General features: G+C 42.3%; 1 protein-coding gene across 2 annotated transcripts in view; it reads right to left on the reverse strand.

Annotated features, from left to right (window-relative positions):
- Nucleotides 1-26234, reverse strand: part of fhit (fragile histidine triad diadenosine triphosphatase) — a 459492-nt gene that overhangs the window by 120334 nt on the left and 312924 nt on the right. For both annotated transcript variants that reach the window (XM_030051158.1, XM_030051159.1), the window contains one exon: nt 4118-4263. In XM_030051158.1, coding sequence (XP_029907018.1) covers nt 4118-4263 — 146 coding nt within the window. The remainder of the gene's footprint in view (nt 1-4117; nt 4264-26234) is intronic.

Consider the following 26234-nt stretch of genomic DNA (forward strand, 5'->3'; position numbering starts at 1 on the left):
TCACATGTGTTTCTGTGGATAAAGGGGCAACAGTGCTAACCGGTCACCATAGAGCTCTGATGTAAAAAAAAGACTGCACCTCAAGAAAACTGAGGAGATATTTATATTTTTGTGTTGGGTATGTATACACTTATTACATGTAATTACCATATCTGCAGTTGTATCTTTGTATATTGAAATACTTTGAGTGAAATGTAGTCATATTTAGAGGTATTTGGTGCTCATTACATCTAAGGTTAACTTGCTAGCCACAGTTAGCTAGCTATGTTAAGCTTATCATCAACAGTATTTTAGAGTAGGCAATGTCCTATTCAGAGTATTGATGTCTCATCTTTATTGAGTGTAGCATTGTATCTGTTCAATTAACATTTTAAATAAAGGTTTATTTGAGTGCAGCTAGTCACTCTGGTAGTGATGTTACTGTAAGTTTTCATTGTAATGATGAAGTTAGACGATGTAGAGCTTAGATTTGAGGCTTATGCATGCATGGTACATCATAATTGAGTGATATTAGGTATGCTAAGATATGATTGTAAACCCTATCCTTGTCCTTGTATCCTTTTCATTCTCAGGCACTGTACAACACAACAAACCCCAGGATCCAGCTAAGATGCTGTCCTCACCAACTGTAGGGTTGCCAACTTTCACGCAGAAAAGAAAAAAAAAAAGTCTGTCCTAGTTTGCTCAGAGGTTAATACTGATATGAGGCCATATCACACTTCTTTGGAAAATTACAAAATAAACAGGCTTCAATCACAAAATGTTAACAGTGATAATGCACTGACTGTAACACTGTAATTATTCATTATTCGTTTAAGGGGCTTTCACACAGCACGCGGTTTGGGCCGCACGCTATTAATTATTATTCCCTCCTATTGGATTCATTCACCAATGAACGGAGTGCACACTCACTGATGTGTGTGAATGAGCTCCGCTCATTGGTCAAACAGCGGGAGAGGGGGCAGACTCTCAAAAATAAGGGACAAAGTACGTCCCTTATTGGTTCAATACGGGACATGTGTTTTGGTTGCCAAATACGGGACGATTCCGTATTTCAAGGGACAGTTGGCAACCCTAACCAACTGGTCCCAGCCAGACTAGCTGGAGACATTTCGGGTGGGATGCACCAGCTAGGTTCAAGGTTCCATTTCCATTCCCTCTCTCTCCCTGGTGATGTTGCTCAGTGGGGCGGACTCTGGCACAGACTGAGCATTTACGTTTTGTCAGTTCTTATCATGAGGTTGTGTGAGTTTCCACTAGGGTTTGTTCTTTTAAGTGTCTCACTATTGCCCCTTGTGTGTAACAGTAAAGTCAGTTAAACGTTATATTTGTGTCTGACGTCCATCTCTGCTGCACAAACATAAAGAAAAAGGTGAAGCATCATTCAACTTAGCACCCATAAAATTTTGGCGTGGATCTGACATGTCTGCTGCTGTGTATTTGGTCACAGCAAACAATGACTGATCTCCAGTCATTGTTTGGGCCAGAATTACACAACCTATAAAACAGATTTTGAACAAACATGATACAGGTGTGAAGCATTGGCCAACCTAGAAACCCTAAAATGTTGGTGTGGATCCAACGCACACGGCAGGTCCACAGGCCACGTCATTTGTCTATAAGCTGTCGTAAATGAAGAATCTTGAAAGGTGAATTCTAAGAAATTCCCAAAGTTATCCAAAGGGCAAACAAACTAATTTTGCTTGAGTTACCCTATAGAACATGTTTCTGTATAAAAGTTCACCTTATTTAACCTTTCTGGGTCAACCATTTGGCAAATAGACTAAAAAATGCACATTTTTTGACATTTCACAGAAGTTCACGTGTTAGCTGGTACCCCTAACTCTCAATGGATTTCCACAAAACTTTGCAAAAGTCATTTGTACATGAATAGGAACAAAATGCAATGCCAGCCAAATTGATATTTTGGAATTAAAATTTCACCATGTTAATTTGATGCACCCTACTGTACAGCGACCAATCAGACTTCTCCATGTGGCGGTCTGATGGACGAGTCTGGGTTTGGGGAACGCCAGGAGAACGTTCCCTGCCTCCAGGAGAACGTTCCCTGCCTGAGCGCATTGTGCCGACTGTGCAGTTTGCTGGAGGAGGGGTCACGCTGTGGGCTGGTGTTTCTGGGCTCGGCCTCGGCCCCTCAGCTCCACTGAAGGGAAATCTGAACGCTTCAGCTCACCGACACATTTTGGACAATTCTCTGCTTCCAGCTCTGTGGGACCAGTTTGGGGAAGGAAGGCCCTTTCCTGTCCCAGCATGACTGAGCCCCAGTGCACAGAGCAGCTCCATAAAGGCGTGGCCGGCTGAGTTTGGTGTGGAAGAAGTTGAGCGGCCCGCACAGAGCCCCGACCTCAACCCCATCCAACACCTTTGGGATCAACTAGAACGGAGACTGGGAGCCGGGCCCTCTGGTCCAACATCAGAGTCTGAGCTCACAAAGGCTCTTCTGGATGAACGGGCAGAAACTCCCACAGACACTCCAACATCTGGCAGAAAGCCTCCCAGAAGAGTGGAAGCTCCATATTAATGCCTCTGGATTTAGGATGGGAGGTCAGAGAAGCTCCTGCAGGTGGACCAGGACTTTTGTCCATACAGTGTGTATATAAATGTAAACAAACTTCATATAAATAAATGATGTCCCAAATATCAAGATCTGATTACAAGAATAAGACCGTCATTAGATTTGAGCCTGACCAGTTTTTCTTACTCTAAGTTTAAATTCCTGATCATGTGTCTGAAGCATGGTTTTGCCCCTTGATTCCGTTAGAGCCAAACTGAGTTTATCATAAATCATGTGAGCGCTCTGCTCAGCATGCCTGGCATTACAACCGGCATTCGGTGTGTGATCCCAACACAAACAATGCCAGCCGAGCCCAGTCACCCGATGTGTAGTCATAATACAACAGTCAAGTATGACTCCATGTGTGTGTGTGTGTGTGTGTGTGTGTTGGGGCAGAAGGGGCCGTCTGTGCTGAAAAATCCTCCTTATTTTCAGCATTTTTGATGCGCAGATTTTACTGTGACGCAAATATGACTGAGCAGAGCTCACTTTGTCCGTGTGTTTGCTCAGTGAAATGCTAAATTCAGGGGAAACTTGACGGCGTGTGAGGCTAAGGCACAAACCATCGTGGTGACTCACGGTAAGATGAGACGCGACCAAACATCGTCTTTTCAGAGACGAGGCGGCGGCTCCTGACCTCGACTTCGCCGTGTCAGCTGACGTAAAACGATGTCTCTGACTGGAAACCAAGCTAGAGTTCACTTTTTAAATGTAACAGCTGACAGATTACTACTTACTCTGTTGAAAATCTAATAAGTGATGTAACTATTCTAATTACGTCATCAAATTAATGCAGCATTTCCATTTGTGTCTGTTTTTGCCGCCAGGAGCCCTCGGCTTTGGAGCGACCTGCCTGAGGAGACGACACTCGCAGAATCGGTAACTTCTTAAAACCCATTTTTATACACCTGCTTTAATGTGACATCATCTTTTAATTATCTTTTTATTATTTATTTATTATTGCTTTTATCTTATTTTTATCTTATGTTATTATTACTACCACTGCCTTATGCCTTTAAAACATCCTTCTTTTATTTATTTAACCTTTAACCTTTCTGTTTTCTCACTACTGTGTTTTGTGTCTGATTTTTTTATTTATTTATTTTTTTTAACCTGTTTTATATGGATTTTACCTTCATTTTTTGTTGCTCTTGTTTGGCTTTATGTTGTTTTTTTTTTCTGATTTTTCTGTTTTACTGTGTCTGTCAAAGCACTTTGGAAACTCTTAGAGCGACGGGCTTTGATTTGATTGGCAGACGAGAGGCGGGGTCAAATTCAAACAGTTCAAACAAAAGAACCAATCAGAGAAGACGCTCAGTATTTGAGTGTGTGCTGCCCGATGAATGGAGCCTGTCCCCAATGGTGTTGAAGGTGAAAAGATGCAAAGCAACACAACGAATATTATATTCTACACCTCAGCTTTTGACCAAAAATAATAAATTCAGATGTGACCCACTTTATATCGCCAACATTTTGATTAGGAACTGCACTTTAATTACATTTATTTTGTGATTTGTACATGTGAGCAGTGTTGAGTGTTACCTGTATGGAGATGGTGAGCGACGTGGCGTTGAAGTGCCGCTCCACCAGGCTGGCCACTCGCTGCGTGACGCTGAACAGGTCGGCCACCTCGTCGGGCTGAAGGTCCCGGAAACGCTCGACCGGCCTCACGGGGCACACCAGCACATCTGAGCCGGCCGGGTTAAGGAATTTTGTGACGTACTTTACAGAAGGAAAATGATTATGTGTTTACAATCTGAAACAGAGGAGGCAGGAGGATTTCATGCCGTCCTGTAAACTTCCCAAACCACACCGATATCTGAGCCGCACTGATGATGAGAGTCCTCATGGGTTTAAAGGTCACGCCTGATAGAATTGAATGTGTGAACGCTTTCTTTGTCAATGCAAAGTGAGGAACCATGTGCGGACATTACACACCACAACAGATGGCAACGTGATGGTCACTGACGGCGGAGGATCGGTGACATTCAAGCAAAAACTCAGTCCTCAAACAGAGCTCTTTGGATTGATGCTGGGCAAAAATAAACAAATGAATAAATAAATCAACAATATAAAAAATAGATAAATAGATAGATAGATAGATAGATAGATAGATACTTTATTCATCCTGAAGGAAATTCACAGTTTTCAGCAGTATCCACAGATTACAAGATTAAATAAATAAAAAATAAAGAATAAAAGATGACACTCGAGATCTAAAGATCTAAGTACCCAATGTGCAAAAAACAATGTGCAAAAAACCGTGTGCATAGATGTATACAATGTGCATAGATGTGGGCAATGTGCAAATTTAGTATATAGATAGATAGATTTACTTTATTGATCCCAAACTGGGAAATTCTTATGTTACAGCAGCATCAATAGAAACATAAAATAAAACAAAATAGAACAGAATAAATGCAGAAATATACACAATAAAGATTAAATATATACAATAAAGACTAACCTAAGAATATGAGATATGAAATGTGAAATATACAGATGGTAAATAAATATGAAATATTTGATATATATATATATACATTGATATATAGTAAATTATCAAAGTAACATGTGGAAAACTTTGGTCATAATCAATAAATAACACAGACACACGTAATGGAAGTGCTGCCCACTGCCTTCGCCACTCACCATCTAAAGTACAAGACAGTGCTTGAAGAAAAATGGTCAATTTCATTTAAGTCGTAAAGGTCAAAGAACATATTACAAGGAAAGCTTTCATCCGCCGTCGCCGCGACTGCCCACAGAAAAGTAATCAAGCGCGGTGACAAAAGTGAGCCTGGTGCTGATGACTGGTGGAGGGTCGCGTGGAGAGCAAATATCCAAACGGCCCTGAGAGCGTGTTTCTTTCTGCCGCCGTGCTGCAGGTCATTTGATCGATAACAACAGCTTCAGGGAGAAACCCGGAGAAGAACATGAGAGGAACAGATGTGAGGAAGTGCAGATCCCTCGCAGCCCCGACAGTCACAGAGTTAGAGTCTCACTCAAGCAAATACCAGGGACAAAAAGCTCGGGCGTCTCCCTGTCAGACCGGAGAGAGGACAGGAATGTGGAGTTTCAGGAGCGGGTCCCTCTCTACAATCACAGTGATTCACCACAGATACTAAACCGAAGATGATCCATTCTTGCTTTTGTAAAAAATCAAAATCGGTGTGAGCAAATCTGCATCTTACAAATCTTTAAACACAGGTGACAAAACAAATAAAGCCATAAAGCATCCAGGTATCAGGTTTATACACACAAAACACACACAATATCCACTTATTCAGGCTTATATGTCTATGAGAGGAAAATAAACCTCTGATTGGTCCACAATTTGCCGGTGAGTGAGTGAATTTGTTCGTTCCTCCGTGATTTTCGACAGTGTGTTATGGAAGAATTTTTCCCAGCTGCCCAACGGCCTGTGGTGCAAATGATGTGATAAATTTGCTTATTTTGTGCCCAATTTGCCTTTTCTTTTGCCGTGTTTTGAGCAGCCCTCGGTGACCTGCTAGACATTAACACGTCATTTGATGTCATGTCGTTATTTTCTGCGGTTTAAACAAACGGCTGATGATAATTAGTCCTCCGCTCTCTGTCCATGGAGCTGAAATATGGAGCAAACATGAGGCATCGTGAATGTGACAGAGAGCTGTATGTGTGTTCAAACAGTTTTCAACAGAAGAGCAGCTGCTTCTGTTCTGGCTGCTCAAAACCTGAATCAGGCAGTAAAAAGCTTCAAACTTCAATTAACAACCTGGGCTTTTATTTGCCTCAGTCACTGAATCCAGACGCTCTGCATTCGGGACAGACTTTTGCCAATTTCTTTTTGGTCAGCAAAGACGGGAAATGCATCAAATTGTGTATTCAAAGCAATAAGTATGAATATTACCTGCATAAAAATGAGGCTACCTAATAACATATTAATTGGCTGAGAACATATTATGATAAAAAGAAAAACAAATAGGCATCTGGTTAATTTTGACCTGGCCTCTAACTATAACCAGACCGATATAACCAGACAGGAAAAGAACTCGACTTTGAAATATAGCTCATATTTTTCAAAACCCGTCATGTCACATTACCACACCTTGGTTTCTGAAACAGCGCCCCTGGTGGTAAAAGCTTCAGACCACCCATTGAGAAATCTCATGCTTAAAGCCGCGTGATTGGTCCAAAATGACCGCCATCATGTTGGCATATTTCTGCAAACTGATATGAGCCCTTTGACTCTGACCCAGCTAATCATCCATATTTTCCAACATGAATACCTTCAATCAGTTCACGGTTTGCCTTTCAGCGGATCAAAAATTAATCTTCAAAGGTGGCAGGCCTGAGTTGGCAAAGTAATTGGGAAAAATTAATCAAAATTAAAGTCAGAATGAATTAACTGTACCCAAATACTTTGATTTAAACAAGCAGACCGTTTCTGAAGCATTGAAAGTTTTTTTAATATTCTGACTTCATCTGCAAATTAAAGGGGGGACAGGATGGTATTAAAATGCCGATGCGTTGAAAAGCACACACTTGAGCAGCGAGCGATACACAAGAGAAAGAGCCATTGGAGTTCATTCGCCTCTCATGAAACGGCATCCTGTTGCGAGAAGATGATTACATCTTAGCATTTCATGCCACAATGGCCTCGTCTGGGAGCCATTCATCTCAAGAGTCAGAAACAGCGGCACAAATGATCAGTTTGCTCCCCTTTTTTTCGTGTGTGTGTGCAAGCCACACTGGAATGAAATCAGATATCACATGAACTGATGTCTCTCTCTGCTTTGTGCTCCTGTGGCGATGGAGCTTGGCCACATGAAAGATGAGGAGGGCCAAGGCTCAGGAGCAGGGATATGGCAGAGAGAACCTGTTTACTTTGTGCTGCCGGATGAATAATGTATCTCTACAAATGGATTAACCTTAAGTTTCCACTTCTGTACGGCCTGTTTGATCTATAAAGTAAAAGCAAGAGTCCAAGTCTCTTCTCAGGCTCGGAGCCAGCGTGAAACGACATGGGGGGGTAGTTAAAAACGGTGGGGGGCAAAAATTTTATATTGTATAGAAGTCTTGAAGCATTATTATCCTACTATAACGTTGTATTAGGGTCACTGTAGGGAAACAGAAAATAGGCTATCAAGCTGGGGGAGGGTTAATATTCAGAGAAAATTTCAGAAGAATTTCAGAGATTAAAGTTGTAAATTCATGAGAAAAACCTTGGATATTCTCTGAGATTGAAGTGAAACGTGTACGAGAAGAAAAAACTCAAATGTACGAGGAAAAAAAACATGTTTTGACTTCGCTGCCACTCGCTCAAATCATTTTAGCCCAGAGCGTCGCCTTGTTACTAAATCCCACTGAACATTAGATTTCTCAGAAATTTGTGAGTTTTTTTTTTTTTTTTTTTCTCAACTTCAAAGACCTGAATCTCAAGACCTGAGTTTTTTTTTTCTTGGAATATAAACAGTGGCACTGAGATGCCGTCGTATCCTACTATGGCTATTTTATATTTCATTTATTTTTATATGAATTCTTGTCTTCCGTCAATGGTTGTTGAACAAACGGATGCATTACTTAACAATCCATTACAGCTTCCAACACACAATCTAGCCAGGCTGCAAGCACACACACACACACACACACACACACACACACATGCACACACCTTGACCTGGAAACAGATGAACACACACACATCATCTGGACTGCGATCAGTGGCTATTAAAAGGCAGAAACGCCCGTGATCCAGACGCAGACTGAATGAAATTCAACAAGCAGCTCCACAGCCTCCAAGTGCCAAAACAGAAACTGATCGCTGCTTTTTTAAAAAAAATTTTTATTGTTTTACGGTTTTGTTGCTGCTTCGTCCAGAGGGCAGACTGATGAGGATCTGAAGCCTGACCCAGTGACCCACGTGGTGTAGGCCTGCTGAGGATCTGCAGGGTGGATCATGGCTGGTTCACAGGGAGAATAAGCGACTCTCTCTGTGGCCCAAAACGCTGATCACAGAAACTAAACGCACTGACTTGCTTTCATCCCTGGCATCTCAGCTGCAGAACAGAGGCCAGCACATATACTGTAACGAAGCGGCTCTTGCCTCTCATCCGATTTTGCTTACTGAGTGAAAGGACAGCTGTAACATTAACTCCAGCGCTGGCTCTGCTGAAAGCGGCAAATGGTGCGTTTTTATTTTATATTTCATGGTTGGGAATATTTGCAGCGCCCTTTTCCAGCTGGAAGTTCTTCAGATCCGCTCGGTGCCGTTGGCAGGTCACAGGAAGCTGTGCTGCCACTGAGCGAGCGTTTTTGACCATTAAACATCAGACTGGGAGAGGACTGAAGGTGAATCTGGGCCGGCTCCTCTGGTTGTCAGGAGGAGTCGGAGACGCAGCGGGCTCCTGACCCACGCTAGCATCAGCTTGGTGGAGATATCACTGATACTGATGCTACTGGTGGGGCTACGGGCAGGAGCTGGGGTCCCTGCTACAGCGTGGATACCCTGCCGGTCGGGCCAGGTTCAGACAAAATTTAGAAATTATGTTTGGGTTCAGGCCGGGTTTGGTCAAACTCTAGTGCGAAATAAATATAAATGATGGAGCTGCTGTCTGTTCTTGGCAACCTCCTGTGCAGTGCTGGAGTTTACGTGATGACACTGAAGGCAACATGTAGGCTATATCAAATCTGTTATTCGGGTCGGGTTCAGACACAAAAAAAAAACAAAACCCTAACCCCAACCCTAACCCTTTCAGCTTTGGGTCGGCCTCGGTTACTACGATCCTGTCTCAGGTCGGGTTCTGACAAAAATAAAAGGCCCGATCCAACCTCTTGTCCCTACCATGTTTTGTCTTTTTCTTGTTATGCACGATCTGAAATCCATCCCAATTTATGAACTCCATGCAAGCTACAGCACCGGCGTGTCAGGAGGGTCAAACCTAACCACCGTGTGACACAAACAGCAACGCAGCATTGAAAAAAAACTGAAGGATCTGAAACAACAGTCCATACTTTTATCTTAACCAACATTTTGTTATTTCTGCCATAAAACTTCAACTGAGGGGCAGCGAGTAAAACTGATGGAGCATCCAGCTAGAAAGCCTTCGAATTTTGACAAAAGTTACATCTCATAAAAATAAGTAAATTAGCTTAGCCATTCTCATGTTTGTTGGTTATAAAGTTGCAGAGAGACTGGCAGAAAAAAACTACTAAAACTAACTAGTGCAATTTAGCAATTAATGTTAGCCCACTGCTAACACACACTAAGCACACCTACTATGCTAATGTTACACCCTCCAAAAAGAATTAGGCCAAATTTCAATGGAGAACAAAACGCAAAATCTGACGCAGGCAATCTGACATTGTAAAATTAAGTTTGCTTATCCACAAACAAGGGAACTTGAAATTCTAAGTAGCTAAGTGCTGCCACAAATGCTGCGAATACACATTTTTTCATGGCAGCCATTTTGACATGAATAGCAGGGTAAACACAGGTGCTACTAAATGCTGCAGGTGCTGCTGTTCTGGCTCAGTGGAAAGACTCAGGTACACTGAAACAGAAAGAAACTTTGAGGAATGACAATTACCAACACCTGTGTTTACCCTGCTAATCTGGGTCAAAATGGCAGCTGTGGAAAAAAAAAAAAGGTGTATTACAGGGAAACATCATAAATCAGGTGGGGAGGTGGTGAAGGAGGTCTTCCAGAGCAACTACAGTGAAAACAAGCCAAAAAAGCCTTTTTTTTTTTTTTTACACTATTAAAAGTTATTACATTATCTGGTGGGGTATTACATTCACTACAGTGCAGAGCAGACAAAGCACGAGCATTCATCATGTGTTTCACCACACCGGATGTGAACATTGTACAGTGGTCCCTCGTTTATCGCGGGAGTTACGTTCTACAAATAACACACAATAGGCGAAATCTGCGAAGTAGTCAGCTTTATTTTTTACAATTATTCTAGATGTTTTAAGGCTGTAAAACCCCTCACTACACACTTTATACACTTTTCTCAGACAGGCATTAACATTTTCTCACTTTTCTCTCTTGTTTAAACACTCAAAGTTCAAACCTTCATAGAAAAATAAGTCCAGTATTATAGAATGAACGCATTCTGTACTGTACAGGAGACACGGCACGGAGGAGATTGATTGACAGTGGTCTACAGTCCCTTAGCCAATCAGGACGCAGAACACAATGTGTTGTAAAAAAAAAAAAAAAAAAACGTGAAAACTGCACTAAAAAAAAATCCACGAAACTGCGAGGCTGCAAAAGGTGAACCGCGATATAGCGAGAGACAACTGTATTTGTATAGTCTTATTAATTGAAAGTGATCATTTACTGATTATTTGACATCACTCAGACTCAGGTGAAGAGCAGATCCTGGATCAGGGCGGGCAGGATGTCGCTCTGTGTGCGCCGCAGCCTCCAACCCAATCAGGAGCCACACTGTACTACGAGCCTGGCATCCTATTCATCAGCTCAGCCTAATAGACACAGCAACTTTTCACATGGTGCCAATCCAGAAATCCTTTCACGGCGTGCCAGCACACACCATCTTCTCAATGCATATCAACACACACAACGCCACCTTGTCAGAGCTTCCCAAATGGCCAGGTCTTTAGCGTGCCAGGGGTGGCTTATTTCATCCCCCGAACAATTGTCTGGGTGAGAGAGAGGGGGACTTTCAGTATGTCTCTGCCTCGGCCAATCTAATCTGTGGCTCGCAACAGCAGGCGGGGTACGTTCGCCGCCTGTCTCCGGCCGGCTGGTGGAGTTGGGGGGTGAGGGATGAGATTGAAGAGCTCGAGCATTTCCATAGCGACAACCATCTGTTCATTTCCCATTATTATCTGTCACAACAGTTATTTGACTGCTTTCGTCTGATTCACTCCCGGGGTCGCGGTGCATGTAATAAGAACAAGGCATCGCAGATTGGTTTTACATTGCAAATGCAATCATTTCTTTGAGGGAAAACATCTGCCCCCGCCCGCTTCCCCTCTCCTCCCGCACAACGCCACGTTATCATCTCCCCACCGCCACAATGACTTCGCCCAAGTTGGAGAAACCTTTCCAGTGACCGCCTCCGCCTGCTCCCCTTCCTCGTCTTTCTCCCATCTGTATCCCAGATGCCCGGCCGCGCCCCCCCACTTCCCCCCTTTTTCATTACGCTGTAGGAAAATTGAGTAGCCAGATTAGGATGGAGGCAGATAAATAAATAATAGTTGTCCCACAATTGGATCACAAATCCCATGATAAGACCTGGCCAAGCAATCTGGATGAGTTTTTTTTTTTTTTTTTTTTTTACATGAGGTCTGGAGAAATTAAAACGCCAGCTAGTGTAATGTCGTCTAATGTAACAATTAGAGATTTGCATCTAGATGGTGACCCGGCAAATATCTGAGGATCAGAGGTCAAGGTTTTGGTTACGGCTTGAAAATTGTCAATTGCCATTTCAGTCGAGGCCAGATGATGGGAGCTGGCCGAGATGAGTGGCAACGGTGTTTCATAATTGACCTTTTGTAATGGAATTTGATTGACAGCCCGGAGTAACCAATGGGAGGCGCGAGATGGCCGCAGGATCCTCTTCTGACGAGGCTCGAGTTTGACTGTTTGAATCAGGAGATCTTCAGAAAGATTAAAAAATTAATGACTTCTTCCATATCTTTCAGCAGCATTTGAGTGACATAAACATTAACATATATTTACATAAATTAACACAATTAACATACATTAGCTGATTATTTTTTATTAGTTAAATAATGCACTTAGAATGCCTTTTGTTGGTATTTAATTAGGTTTGTCAGCCTGTTCTGCATATTTACCTTTGGCAGTCTCTCATCCCCTTTCACTCTGCTCGTGCTGAACTGGGAAGCTGTGTTAATGGCAAAATGTAATCACATTACACTTAATGTACGCTAAGATGACACTTTAAATGACTCACCTAATTGCTACAGCAGCAAACAGAGGAAACAGAACACATCAAAGAAATAAATGGAACGTAAACAGGAAAATAGGAAGTTGTGATAGAAAAGTACTTCAACTTCAACAACTTTAGCACCACGGCATGAAAAACAGAGTGCATGAAAAGTATTAGAGAAATATTAAATTACACCATTAGAGTTGCAGTGATTATAGTGTTTACAATGACACAACAACCTCAGTTAGTATTCACAAGTGGAGTGCCTGCTGTTGTGGAAAATTTGAGTAGCTTACTCCTCTCCGTCACTACGCATGATCCACCGTGTGAACGAGACAGCTTCTTTTCCTCTTTGACAGAGCCAGGCTAACGACTCCCATAGACTTCAAGTCTTTATGCTAAGCTAACAGGAATTGCTACCCATAGGAACTGAACCAGTGGACGTCCAAAGGTGAAGATGGAGTCCAACATCTGGTCTCAGTCTGGGGAAGCTGGAAAAAGGAGATTTTGCCCAAACTGTTGGAGTATTCCTTTAACTATTTCCCAAATAAAAGCCAATGTTGACAAAGCTACAATCACTCAAGTTAGAATGTGGACCATGACGAATCGACCAGCGTATAATTTAGCAGCGGTTCAACACGCCTCTCACTTAAATCCATATTCGACAGACACTATCATGGTTCAGTCTCCAGTATGCAGCTTAAACTTTGGTAGCACCACAGTTAAGATATCATTTTCCCCAAACTCAAATACACTCAGTTATTTTTCAAAAGTGACCGGTGCCACGGCGCCCTTATGTTGCGCGACATTTTGAAAACCAAAGACACCACCATGCCAAAAACTCTGGCCGTCCTGCACATCATCACGTACACATTTCCATGTAATTCAGCGTCATACCCTGGGATCTTAACTAGAACGAAAAATAAAGTTCTGTACGTCCGAACCAAACTTGGCCACGCAGCGTGCTCATGAATATGGATCACCTAGGGATGCACGATATGTATTGGCACGTCAGCGGTATAAAGGCAATAAAGGGTTTAAAATGAAATATCAGTATGAGCCTGAAGTGAAAGTTTCTGGTGATATGACAGGCCGATAAGACGTTCTCTGAAATTAGGTGGGAAATATATGTGCATGTATTTCGGTATTGTTATCGGCAATCAGCCAAAAAAAAAAAGATCAACCAGTGGAAAGGTGCGAGCTGGGAGAAGGTTTGATGTTACCCCAGACGTTCCACGAGTCCCTTGTGTTCTCCGTCATGTGGAAAGCTGAGGAACATTTGGCGAAGCTCCTTGTGTTCGGACTGCAGCGACACAGCGTTCTGATGTTGCTGACATCTGAAGGTTTTACTCTGAAATGTGTTGCACGGGCAAAAATGAAGCTGCACTGTTGGGGTGTATGAAGGGTCCACTGCATGTATTTGTATTTGTATTTGTTTCAGGGCAAAATAATTAGGATTTTCTTAGGATTTTCTTAGGTTAGCCCTTATTGTATATTTTAGTTTTTAGTCTTTATAGTCTTTATTGTATATATTTAGCCTTTATTCTTTTTTATTTAACTTTATTGTATGTTTCTACTGTTGCTGCTGGAACACCAGAATTTCCCTGGTTGGGATCAATAAAGTATACACTGCAAAAACGCAAAATCTTACCAAGATTATTTGTCTTATTTCAAGTAAAAATGTCTTATTTCTAGTCAAAATATCTCATTACACTTAAAATAAGACATGATCAGCTCAGAAATTACTTTGCTTGAAACAAGAAACAAATTTTGCCATTGGAACAAGCAAATTTTTTCTTGTGACACAAGTGAACAAGAAAAAATGTGCTTGTTCCATTGGCAGAATTTGTTTCTTGTTTCAAGCAAATTTTCACTTGAAACAAGTGACAATTGTCTAAAAACAAGTAATTTCTGAGCTGATCATGTCTTATTTTAAGTGTAATGAGATATTTTGACTAGAAATAAGACATTTTTGACTTGAAATAAGACAAATAATCTTGGTAAGATTTTGAGTTTTCGCAGTGTATCTATCTATCTATCTATCTATCTATCTATCTATCTATCTATCTAAAAAAGTGGGCGTGGTTCAAACCGTAAGTGATTTTTTTTTTTTTTTTTTTTTTTTAAATATAAATATACACTGACTGAAATCCCTGCTTATTTAAACTCTTCAGGTTTACGAAACCCACTCTGAAAAAAATTGTTGGACTTCTGTCTGTGTCGCCGACCGACGTCTGAGAGAACTCCAGTCGGGGGAGTTTCCCAGCATGCTTTTGGGCGGCGGACATTTCCTGCGCCTGGTTCATTGCTGTTTGGCCCGTTGAGTTTGTGTGTGTGTGTGTGTTGTTTATCTTGTGCTCTTTGTGTTGGGTTATTAAGTTTAAGGATGGGTTTTCATGATCTGTGAAACGTGACTGTTGTCGTCTATTCTCTGGGTGTGACTCCATCTGCTCTGCAACTTGTTCTGTGAAATCCAGTCTTACGCTGCTTCAAAATAAAAGACCGGATGTCGAGGGCAGCCTGAACCGTGTCAACCTAAACTGTGAGGATATTATTTGAAACACCTAAAGCCGTATTTTTAGAAAAAACATTCAGGAGGGTAATTTATGGATCTGCTGTTTAAACTGTTCATATTTCTATTTTTTATATATTCCTTGTTTATAGTGTATATATTGCTTGCTGCTATTTATCATCTGTTTATACTGTAAATTTGCACATTGCCCACATCTATGCACATTGTATACATCGATGCACACTGTTTTTTTGGTTTTTTGCACATTGTTTGTTGCACATTGGGTACTTAGATCTTTAGATCTCGAGTGTCATCTTTTATTCTTTATTTTTTATTTATTTAATCTTGTACTCTGTGGATACTGCTGAAAACTGTGAATTTCCTTCGGGATGAATAAAGTATCTATCTATCTATCTATCTATCTATCTAGAAAGCCATTATTCGTTACTTGTGGAATATGGATTTGGATTGGGGTGCGTCCCTTTTGCACTGTAAAGCTTTTCGTTGCTGTGTGATGAAGCTCCTGATTACAATAAACACGAGAGAGGAGAGTCTGGTAAAACTAACAACACACACTCACTCTCTCATACACTCACACACACACATGCAGCATAACGGGCTGTGATGAAGGCAGCGGGGCTAAAATGAATCAAAATGCCCTTTCCCTTGGCAGCTTCAAATCCGGGATGACCAAAACAAAGAGATCCATCACTGCGACTGCAACAATTGGCTCTTTCTGCCTGATTACAGCTGGCCTGAAACGCCCCCGTCACCCCATCACCCCCCGCAAAATGACACACAACCACTGACACGGACATTCATCTACCCACACAGCGAGTTTTTCACCCAAATAGATAGCAAAGGACTTCACTAAGAACAGGACTCTGTGTGTGTGTGTGTGTGTTTGAGAGAGAGAGAGAGAGTGGAAGCGATCTAAAATAAAATGCACCATGTTTTCCTTTCCCCTCGCTGCGTGCCTTAATAAACTCAAATTGCAGCAGGCTTCATTATGTGGGGCCTTTTTTCCTCTCAAAACACAACCGCACAGCAGATTTGACGTTTTCTTTCTTTCTTTTCTTTTCTCTTACGGCTCTCACTTTCTCTAATCAAAGCTTATGAGTTGCTTTTCATCAAATATTTAAGCTTTTAATATGAGGCTTTCAGTCAGGCGGCGACCCTGACAAAGAAATCTGTTTTATTTTTGCGCTTAATGGAATCAGCTGGTCGCCGGCGCGCAGCTGCAATATCGCCGAGACGTCAGGAGTGTTGAGGCGAAGGGAGGCCGGCTTTTCAGAACGTGCACATGCATGTAAGGCAACCCCCACCACACATACACACACTCACACACACACACACACACACACACACACACACACACACACGCTCTAACACGCAATCCACACTCTGCTAGCCCTTTAAGCATGAAAATAGTAATTACAACAAAAAAAAATAGAAAGATTTAATTAAGTGCGAGGCATTTGACTTGATGCATGCTGTGTGTGTGTGTGTGTGTGTGTGTGTGTGTGTGTGTGTGTGTGTGTTCTGTTGAAAAACGAGCTCAGCAGATATAGTCTGTCTTGCCTTCCTGTCTGTCGAGCTTCTTTGCAGGGCAGCAGCTAATTATCAATTTCATCGTCAACTGATTTATTAAATCATATTTGTTTTCCGATTACTGGATTGATCATGTCGTGTATAAAGTGTCAAGAATGAAAGAAAGTGAAAGAATGATGGGACGTGATCGGTAAACGAACCCAAAGCGGAGTCTGCAGGTCACCTCCACATGACTTTTTTAGAACGACGTGAAGAGAGAAAAGTAGGACAACTTTAAGATGGGAAAGGCAGAATGAGTCAGATTTTCCTAAAAAAAAAAAAAAAAAGAAAAAAAAAGAAAGAAAGTAGAGACTCAAAACTAATCCTCTCCATCAGCCACTAGAAGTGTGTGTTGGTGCACTGCAAAAACGCAAAATCTTACCAAGATTATTTGTCTTATTTCAAGTAAAAATGTTTTATTTCTAGTCAAAATATGTCATTACACTTAAAATAAGACGTGATCACCTCAGAAGTAACTTGTTTTTAGACAATTTTCACTTGTTTCAAGTGAAAATTCACTTGAAACAAGAAACAAATTTTGCTAATGGAACAAGCAAATTTGAAACAAGTGAAAATTGTCTAAATACAAGTAATTTCTGAGGTGATCATGTCTTATTTTAAGTGTAATGAGATATTTTGACTAGAAATAAGACATTTTTACTTGAAATAAGACAAATAATCTTGGTAAGATTTTGACTTTTTGCAGTGCAGTGTGTGTTGGTGTGTGTGTGTGTGTGTGTGTGTTGGTGTGTGTGTGTGTGCAGAGACCCTGCCCTCTGCCTGGAGTTTCTTGTTTTGCTGAGCTCGGGACTCTTCTGGGCGTCGGCCTTCGGGCAGCGGGTGTAAAATTCAAAAGATGTGCTCGTGGGCCGTGTCTCTGACATCTCTAAGCCACTTATCATGTTTATATGTGTCCACCAAAAGGAAAAAAAAAAAAAAAAAAAAAAACGGGTTAGGAGTGGCAGTGGAAGTGCGGCCTGTGTTTTCTGTTGCCGTCAAATCGGCTCCACAAACACAACAACAAAAAAAAAAAAGAAAAGGAGGGAGAAAGATGTAATCCAGTTTTCTGGCGGCAAGCTCTCCGGAAGGCTCGGGCTGTTTAATGTCCCTCGTTCATTTGGCGTTTGTTCCAAGGCCACGCCCCCTCACCTCCTGGTGCCGGCCTCTAACAGGTCCTCATGCTGCACGGAGACAGACGTGGCTGCAGGGGAGGAGGGACGGCAGATTAAGCTGAAGAGGAGGCTCCCGGTGAGAAGTTTCTATATGTGGAGAGCTGCAGAGACAAAATGGCTTCATATCTTGTGTCACCCGGAGGGCTGTTCTCTCTCTCTCTCTCTCTCTCTCTCTCTCTCTCTCTCTCTCTCCCTCCAGTTGGCAGGATAAACACAGCGGCTCAGCGTAAAGATGTCTCGAGGTGTCGAAGAGCGCTCGATTCTTTGAGGATTTCTTTTTAAATTCAACGGCTTTTGGATTAATATGCCCTATCAAAGTGCTGTAAATCAATTAAAAATAGAAAAATGTATAAATTGAATGCAGCTGTGTATACTGTATTTACTGCTGCTGTCCCTCATAAAGGCAAAATTGATATTTTTTTCAATTTGTTCCTATTTTATGTTCATTTGAAATGCTGAAACTGAAAGGACTGATCATTTAGTCTCCATCTTTTTGTTTTTTGGCCAAATGTTGTTTGCGGCACCGTTTCTGCACTGCACTTCCCAGAGATCACCTGTCAATCAAACAGCGTGGGTGGGACTTGGATTTCCTGTTAATGAAGGCTGAGCTTCTGTAGGTGGCGCTCTTTTCTTTGTCTGTTCGGCCGTAGTGGTGACTCATGCTGACTACCCTGTTCTTTTTCTTCTGTTTGATCCAGACAAACTGGAGACTAAATCACATCACTTCCTGTGCAGCAGGAAGGACACAAAGAGGACTTCCTGTAGTTCAAAATGAGTCGATGCCCCTAAACCTAACCTCCATGAGTTACTGTGGCCACTGCCCATGGCGGACGAAGCATAACTCGTCCATAACTATTTTATATATTTTCAACATCCTGAAATGTTATATCGTGCATTGTTAAAAAGGGAGATAATTCATGAATACATGAATTAAGTCAGTATGTTGCAACAAGTGCTCTGTGTAAACCTTTAATTATGAACCAGGACCAAAGCAGCTGTGTCTAAAATCACCCATGTCTCCATACAGCTAAACTGCATTCTATATTAGGTTTAGAGGGAAATATATGTAAAACATATCTTGTATATCATGTTGTGCATTATTTTAGCCAGTTTCTTCACTTTAGCCACCAAAACCTCTTGGTTAAGGTTAGGAAAAGGTCAGGGTTGGGTATAAAAACCACTTGGTTAGGCTGCATGTGGACAGGATCAGGATCAGGATCAGGATCAGGTGCCCGTCGGTCCGCTCGGTCTGCGATTGGCCGACACGGTTCGATGTCGGGTTGCGTTTTTTTGTGGAACCCTTTGTTGCCAAAAGGCACCACCATCATTTACAAAGAATGAGATTCCTTGTGATCCTGGGTGAACGGGCCTTATGGAATGGGTTAGGGTTAGGTTACAGGTATAGGTATAGGTTAATGTTATAAACGTTCTTGTGGTACGGTACAAAGAAGCGTAATCTGTGACAAAACACATTCCCCTTGAAACATAACTGAGAATGAAATTTAGTCGGCCTACATCATCAAATCAAAACCGGACGACACTGAAAAACATAAAAAGGTCGTCACAAGATCCACGCACAGTCTGAGGAAAACAATACTGCTGAGATAAGACACTTTTTCAAATGTGTTGCTCAAATAAGTCAGCCTCAGCTACTTTTACTTAGAAGAAAAAAATACATCCAAGCCAATCAAGTCGCCCTTATTCTTTATCATGAATGCTGAGTCATCCTTCTCACGTTTAGCACAGCAAATGGAAAAGCCTCGTGAGCTGGGGACGGGGTTTGAAATGCGAAACACGTCTTAATGAAAACGTCCTGGATTACTTTAAGTCGGCCTCCACCACAACACTGTACATACCTGTTTGTGAAATTCCACTTGCTTTGCATAGATAAACAAAGGACAGTTCTTTGCCAACCAGGATTTGTTTTTAATTTGTCAGAGCCAGCCTGGGCTGTGTGGAGCGAGCGGCGAAAGGCTCCAGCGAGGAGGAAGGTGAGCTGCCTGCCAATGAGAAGTTAGGCACGGGCAAACTCAGCCAGCAGCCACCAGTCAACGCTGACAGGTGGCACGGAGAGAATGGGAGAAGAATAAGTGCTCCCCATCATGTTCCTTTCAGAAGAACAAAGCCTCGCGCTCAGCGGGAGTCCGCCTCAAGCTCCAAGCGTCTACCCGCTTGAACGTTCGCAGCCTAAAACATACATCATTCCTGGCATCATGAAAAAAAATAACCCAAAAAACAGGGCAGGATGGGAAGAGAGGAGGAAGGAGAATCCATCTAAATTTAATTTCCCTGTTCTGTCTCTCTATTGAGATTTGACAGGCATTGTGGCGATGCGCGAGACTCCTCTAAATCACAGATCTTTTGTCAAAGAAAGGGGCCCTTCCGCGAAGGTAAGATTTCTTCGCCTACGGTTGAATAGTTTTCATAAATGATTGGCACTGATTAGCCGAAAAAGAACATGCAGGACGAGACAATAGGAGAAGAACTTGAAAGTAACGCTGGCAAGTCATAACACTTTTTTATTTAACGCCAATCTTCTTTAGAGTCTTTCCAAACCACACCCAGTGCCAGCAACAAACAACGAAAGGGGGCAGTTCAGCAATTAGTAACCCATAGAAAAGCTCCATTTCTACACAAATGAACGAATGCAAGCTTTTAAGGAAGAGGCCGACACCTACGGTCCAAGCCTACAAACCGGTAGAGCGTCCCACTTCAGGAGACAAAATGAATCCAAAATCAAATTGCCTTTATGCAATCAATCAAGCTTAAGTGACACTGCTGCTCCCACAATATGGCCCGTGGGAGGAAGCAAAGCTGTTAAGCTCCCGACTGCCTGCAGCCGTATATGTGATCTATGATCTGGGCAGAACCTTTACCTGAACACAAGGGCAAGCAAGCGTGGCATTATGCGCCCCCATTGTAAATACACAAGCCCCTACTGGAGGGTGAATTATTCAGCCTCTACGTCGTGTCGGTGATTTATGATTGAAATATCGCCCCGCCTGAAACGCCAACAAAACGGGGGGATAAATAATCATATTAGGAGGAGATGCAGCGCTTGAAATTATGCACGCGCTACTCCATATTCGGCCCATAAACCTGACATGAGCACCTGTAATTTTTGATGGATCTACAGTGAGAGTCAAAGTATGCGGCGATGGCAGCTGGCTTTAAGGCACAACGCCGGACTGTTAATCTGCACGGGTGGGCATCCAGATGTAGTCGTTCAAGAACGCCGTATGAGACCTGGTAAACACGCACTACGCACTTTCAGAACCAATTAACCATCCTGAAAATGTGCGCTTTGCGGAGACTTTTGGAGATGTGAATGATGTGAGCCAAAAGCAACTCAAAGAGACCAACCGTGCTTTAACCCAGGGTTGCCAGGTCTGTGAGACAAAAGCAGCCAAACAGCAATTCAAAACCAGCCCAAAACCCGCCCAACCTGGTATAAAAAGGGCCCAAAAATCAGCCCAATACCAGAACTCAAAATATGCCCATAAAAATCCAAATATTTTGCTTTTAAAGTCCAACAGCATTGCTATAATTGCAAAATGCACTATAATATCTATAAAATAATGCCATAAACATTTAAAGCTAATTTCCCGAAACAGTTCTTTCACCTATTTAATTTACAGTATATCAGAACTTAAAATATAATATGGGATACCTCACTTCAGCTGAGTGGTGCTGATGATGTGATTGGTCATGTGCTGAGTGGCCTCACACAGCATTGGCATATTATTTGTCTGTGGAGCATGTGACATATGTGGATAGTTTATATGCTGATCTGGCCCGGAGTCAGTTTGACAGGATTTGGGTATAAACACTGGTCATTCAAAATATGAATCTTTATTCATGTCTGCCCAACCCGTGGACAAAATTTGTTACCCGCGGCAACACTTAAAAAGTAGTCCAATTTGGCAGAAAAAACGCTGACTTGGCAACCGTGCTTTAACCCTCCTTTCCAATGTTTGGTGCCACGACAGGCGACTCAAGCTCCTCCCACTGCTTCCCCTGTGCCCCCCCCCCCATTCCTGAAGAGTTTATATATAAACTTGTTGACAATGCGCAAAGGTTGCATTTTCATTTAATCGCAAATGGCTGCATGTTTCATATCAAAAGGAGCCTCAATCAAACTTAATCAGAAGGAAACTGAGTTTGATTGAGTCTCCTTTGGATTCAGTTTCCCATCAGTTACTGGAAACTGCATGCAATATATATTATATTATATTATATTATTTAAGTGAGCTGGCGAAATCTTAGCAATGTAAAAAGGCTAGGCAAAATAAGCTAAGGCTTCAGCCTATACCTTTTCGGTCAGTGTTTATTTGTATATATTATGTATTTGTTTTGGGTTTCCAGTGAAAGGAAATGAAATATTATTTATTGTTTAAATATTTGTGCATAAGATATTGTTTATTCATAGCTGTATTTGATTTCTGCCGCTTGAAAATGACCGAAATAAAACATTCATTCATTTATTCATATAGAACATATATGGTTACTGAGGGTGTAGTATATAAATAAACCCACAATTCAGTTTGTACTGCAGTTTGTGGCTCACAGTTTTGCTTGCAGTTTGTTTTGTACATCAGGGAGAAAAAAAAAACACCATTTGCAATGTTCTCTGTATTTGTCTTATTTGCAAAATTAACCTTTTTTCCGGCACAGATTTGGGCTTTTGCCTTTGTTTTGGACTCGTTTTAGGCTCTTTAAACCAAACACAGGGATACTGTCAGTATATTCATTAACTGCTCAGCTCAGTGTGTGGTCAGACGGCTCTAACACAGTGGATGTGTGTGTGTGACACTGCACTGTGCAGGGTGTGTGTTGTGTGGCGGCCTGTCATCCTGCTTTTTTTTTTTCACTTTTCCATGCACATGTTGTGTAGGTCATATTCTGTCTCATGGATATGACCTTTTCTCTTTTTTTCTGTCGTGTTTTCTACTGTACTAGCTGTTTTTTTCAGGATAACAGGCCAAACCATTGCTTCAGGCTAATGTGTCGTGCACAGGTCATTGTTTCATGCTCAGGCTGTTATACTGTAGGCTACAAATATGGTGTGTATTACTAATTTCTAATTTAGACTGTAATTGGAGTGTATTTATCGTCGTGTGTGCATTTATTGCACCGAGCTATTGGATGTCTAAATTTCCTCCAGGATCAATGAAGTATCTGTGTGTCTGTCTGTCTCTAAGGCATGCCGGGTTCAGGAGCTGCCATGATGACACGTACAGCCACTTGTTGACTCGCCGTCGCGGTCTCCAGATGGCGAACTGGAGCCGATCCGTGTCAGATGAGCTGAGGGCGGCTGCCGCAACCTCAGGAGTCACTTTACTTCCAAAGGGCTTCTGAACAAGCAGAAAGAACTGCATTACACCTGGCACTCAATCCAAACCTCAATCCACAACAAATGGCCCAACTTTAAAGCGGGTGCGTTTGGGGAGTGGGGGGGGGGCGGGAGGGAGGGGAGGGGCGCCTTAAGAGTACAATTTCTCACGCTACCGAGGCCGGCTCGCACCGTTAAAAATAGAATTCCCCCTTCTCCTGTCAATAGCTTGCACAGCCCTCATTCAATACCCAGTGTCTTGGACAAAGCCTGCCTCCACAATAATCACTTAACTGTCAGCTAGGATTAGACAGTCTTAAGCCACCCTGAGCCAATCCGCAACCCAGAGAAAAAAAAAGCCAGGGAGATATGCTGTGACATTTCAGAACTGGGCCTACATTGTCTGGATGAGGAGAGCAGAGAAAAGGAAGACAAAACCCGTAAGGAATCATCCGGGATAACAAATACAACTCTCTTCTCCAAATCCCCATCTCAACAGGATCATGGTAGGGCTTTGTGCAAACCGAGGCTGGGTGTAAGGGCTTTAATAATGCACTTCTATATAGGTTGCAGACTAACAGAGGACTAGGGGAAGCTATAGTATAACATCACAGTTTTTCCTCTTCATCCCCTCGCCGGAACAAAAGGCCTCGCATGCCCCGACTTTCCCGTCCATACAGGGAGAGCTGAAGGTCCGGGACGATGAGAACCGGATAGTCCACCCCCACAGTGTTGTTTAGGGGTAAGGTGCAGGCGCCCTAGGGTGACAATCCACATTTTCCTCCATTCAGATACATACACTACTCACAAAAAGTTAGGGATATTTGGCTTTTGGGTGAAATTTATGGAAAATGTAAAAAGTTCACGCTACAGTGATATTATATCATGAAAGTAGGGCATTTAAGTAGAAGCATACACTGGTGATTTCCTCATCTCAAACAATTTCTTGAAACAAAAGCCAACAACAGTGGTGGATATACCACAACAAAAAATGTCAGTGTCAATAACTTGTCATGTGCCCTTGAGCATCAATTACAGCTTGACAACGACGTCTCCTGCTGTTCACAAGTCGACTTATTGTCTGCTGAGGCATGGCATCCCACTCTTCTTGAAGGGCGGCCCTCAGGACATTGAGGTTCTGGGGTACAGAGCTCCGAGCCTCTACACCAGGGGTGTCAAACTCGTGCCATGGAGGGCCGAGACGCTGCAGGTTTTCATTCCAACCGAAAACTCCACCAGGTGATTTCACTGATTAGTCCCTCCTCTCTGCTTGGAGGTGGGGTGATCAGTGAAATCACCTGGTGGAGTTTTCGGTTGGAATGAAAACCTGCAGCCTCTCGGCCCTCCATGGCACGAGTTTGACACCCCTGCTCTACACGGCCACTCAGCTGATCCCATAGGTTTTCTATGGGATTCAGGTCTGGAGAAAGTGCAGGCCACTCCATCTGAGGTACCCCAGTCTCCAGCAGCCGTTCCCTAATGATACGACCTCGATGAGCTGGAGCATCAAACACCTGATGTGAATTTTGCCGTTAAACTCCTTGTTAGAGAACAGCAACTTGTGCAAAAAGTACTGAAACACTGAACAGTTGGACATGTGCATTCAAAAGTTTACAGAAGGTCACATTAAGTTCACCTGTAAAGGTTAGAATGCATTTTAGGTTCATCCTGAAATTTCACCCGAAAGCCGAATATCCCTAACTTTTTGTGAGTAGTGTATATAATCAAATATATTTAATGAATAACTTAGTAAGCCACTGATAATTCAAGTACTATTATTATTTCCAGCAAGAAGGTGCAACAGAGGATTGGTATCAGTTCGGGAAGCTAACTGACACCTACTTTTTTACTATTTTATTTCTAAGAAAGGGAAAGGTAATATCAGATTTTCCTGTTCCCGACCCTTTCTGTGTTCATGGAATATGCAAAGTGTTTGGAAATGGGGTGTAAAACTGACGTGGAAAAAAAAAAAAAATGAACCATTCAATCCATAATACACTGTACAAAGCGCAGTGCAGCCATCTAACCACACACCGAGCCGATGAATGGATGAATGAACATGCTGTGTTGAGGTTTGCTGTTTGTTTTAAATAGTTTTAGCAAGACTTTTGCCTTTGAAATAATATTTGTTTACTTCACATTGTTAACCTGAATCTCTGAATGAAAAAAAAAAAAGTTGTTTTTGCAAATAAGCCGGAGAAGATTAGAAACGGTAGTGATTTTTTTTTCTCCCTGACGTACAAAACAAACCGAACCTGAAACTGAAATCATGACCTAAAAATCCACAGCACAAAGGTTTACTGAATCGCTACACTCCTCGTACCTGCATGTGAAACTCCTGTTTTGTTTTTCCCCTGCATTGTTTGCCGAAATGATCAAAAAGAATGATTAATGAAATTTTTACTTTGTTAAACCGGAATTTCTTGGAGGAAACGTATTGCAGTTTCAAATAATCATCCTGTTTTTGGTGTTTTCCAGGCAGCTGCAGACGAACACGAGTCGACGCATCGCTGCTGGACTCGTCGCCCCGCTAACACCAAAGTGCCGCGGTTGGTAGCACAGTGTTGTTGTAATTAAGAGAATCACTGGAGCAGATATTTAATTCTTGCGTTGATCTCTCCAGTACGGTCAGAGAAATCGGGATATGGCTGTACTTGACTTGTATCATCCTGCCCGGTGCGCGAGAGGACACGGTGTTTCCATCCTGCCGGGCTCTCGGGGGGCTCGGTGCCGCTTAAACAGAGCGTGCTGTAATTCACCTAAGCACTGTGCACTGCAAAAGGCATTACGCACGAGTGAGCGCACACACACACAGCGCGGCGTGTGGCCCGGCTGGTGGACTTAGAGGTGGGAAGTTCATGTCAGATGTGAAAGGCTGCGAGCGTGAAATACCAACCCACAGGGCGCCGCTTCGAGACCGTCTCTCCACCTTGAGATGATGTCAGAAAGTCGAGAATGGCACAAATAAGGAAACAAGGAAAACCTCACCGTGAGATGAATTGTCAAGATTACAGCAAAAGATGGATGTTTTTCATCATAAAACTGCCCTGAACATTGATTAACAACTGAAAAAAAAAATGACTTGAGGGTTTCGTCCTGTTTTGAAAGCCATGATACATCTTTTTTTTTTTTTTTTAACATCATTTT

The sequence above is a fragment of the Myripristis murdjan genome, chromosome 5, assembly GCF_902150065.1.
Source record: "Myripristis murdjan chromosome 5, fMyrMur1.1, whole genome shotgun sequence".
Lineage (NCBI taxonomy): Eukaryota > Metazoa > Chordata > Actinopteri > Holocentriformes > Holocentridae > Myripristis > Myripristis murdjan.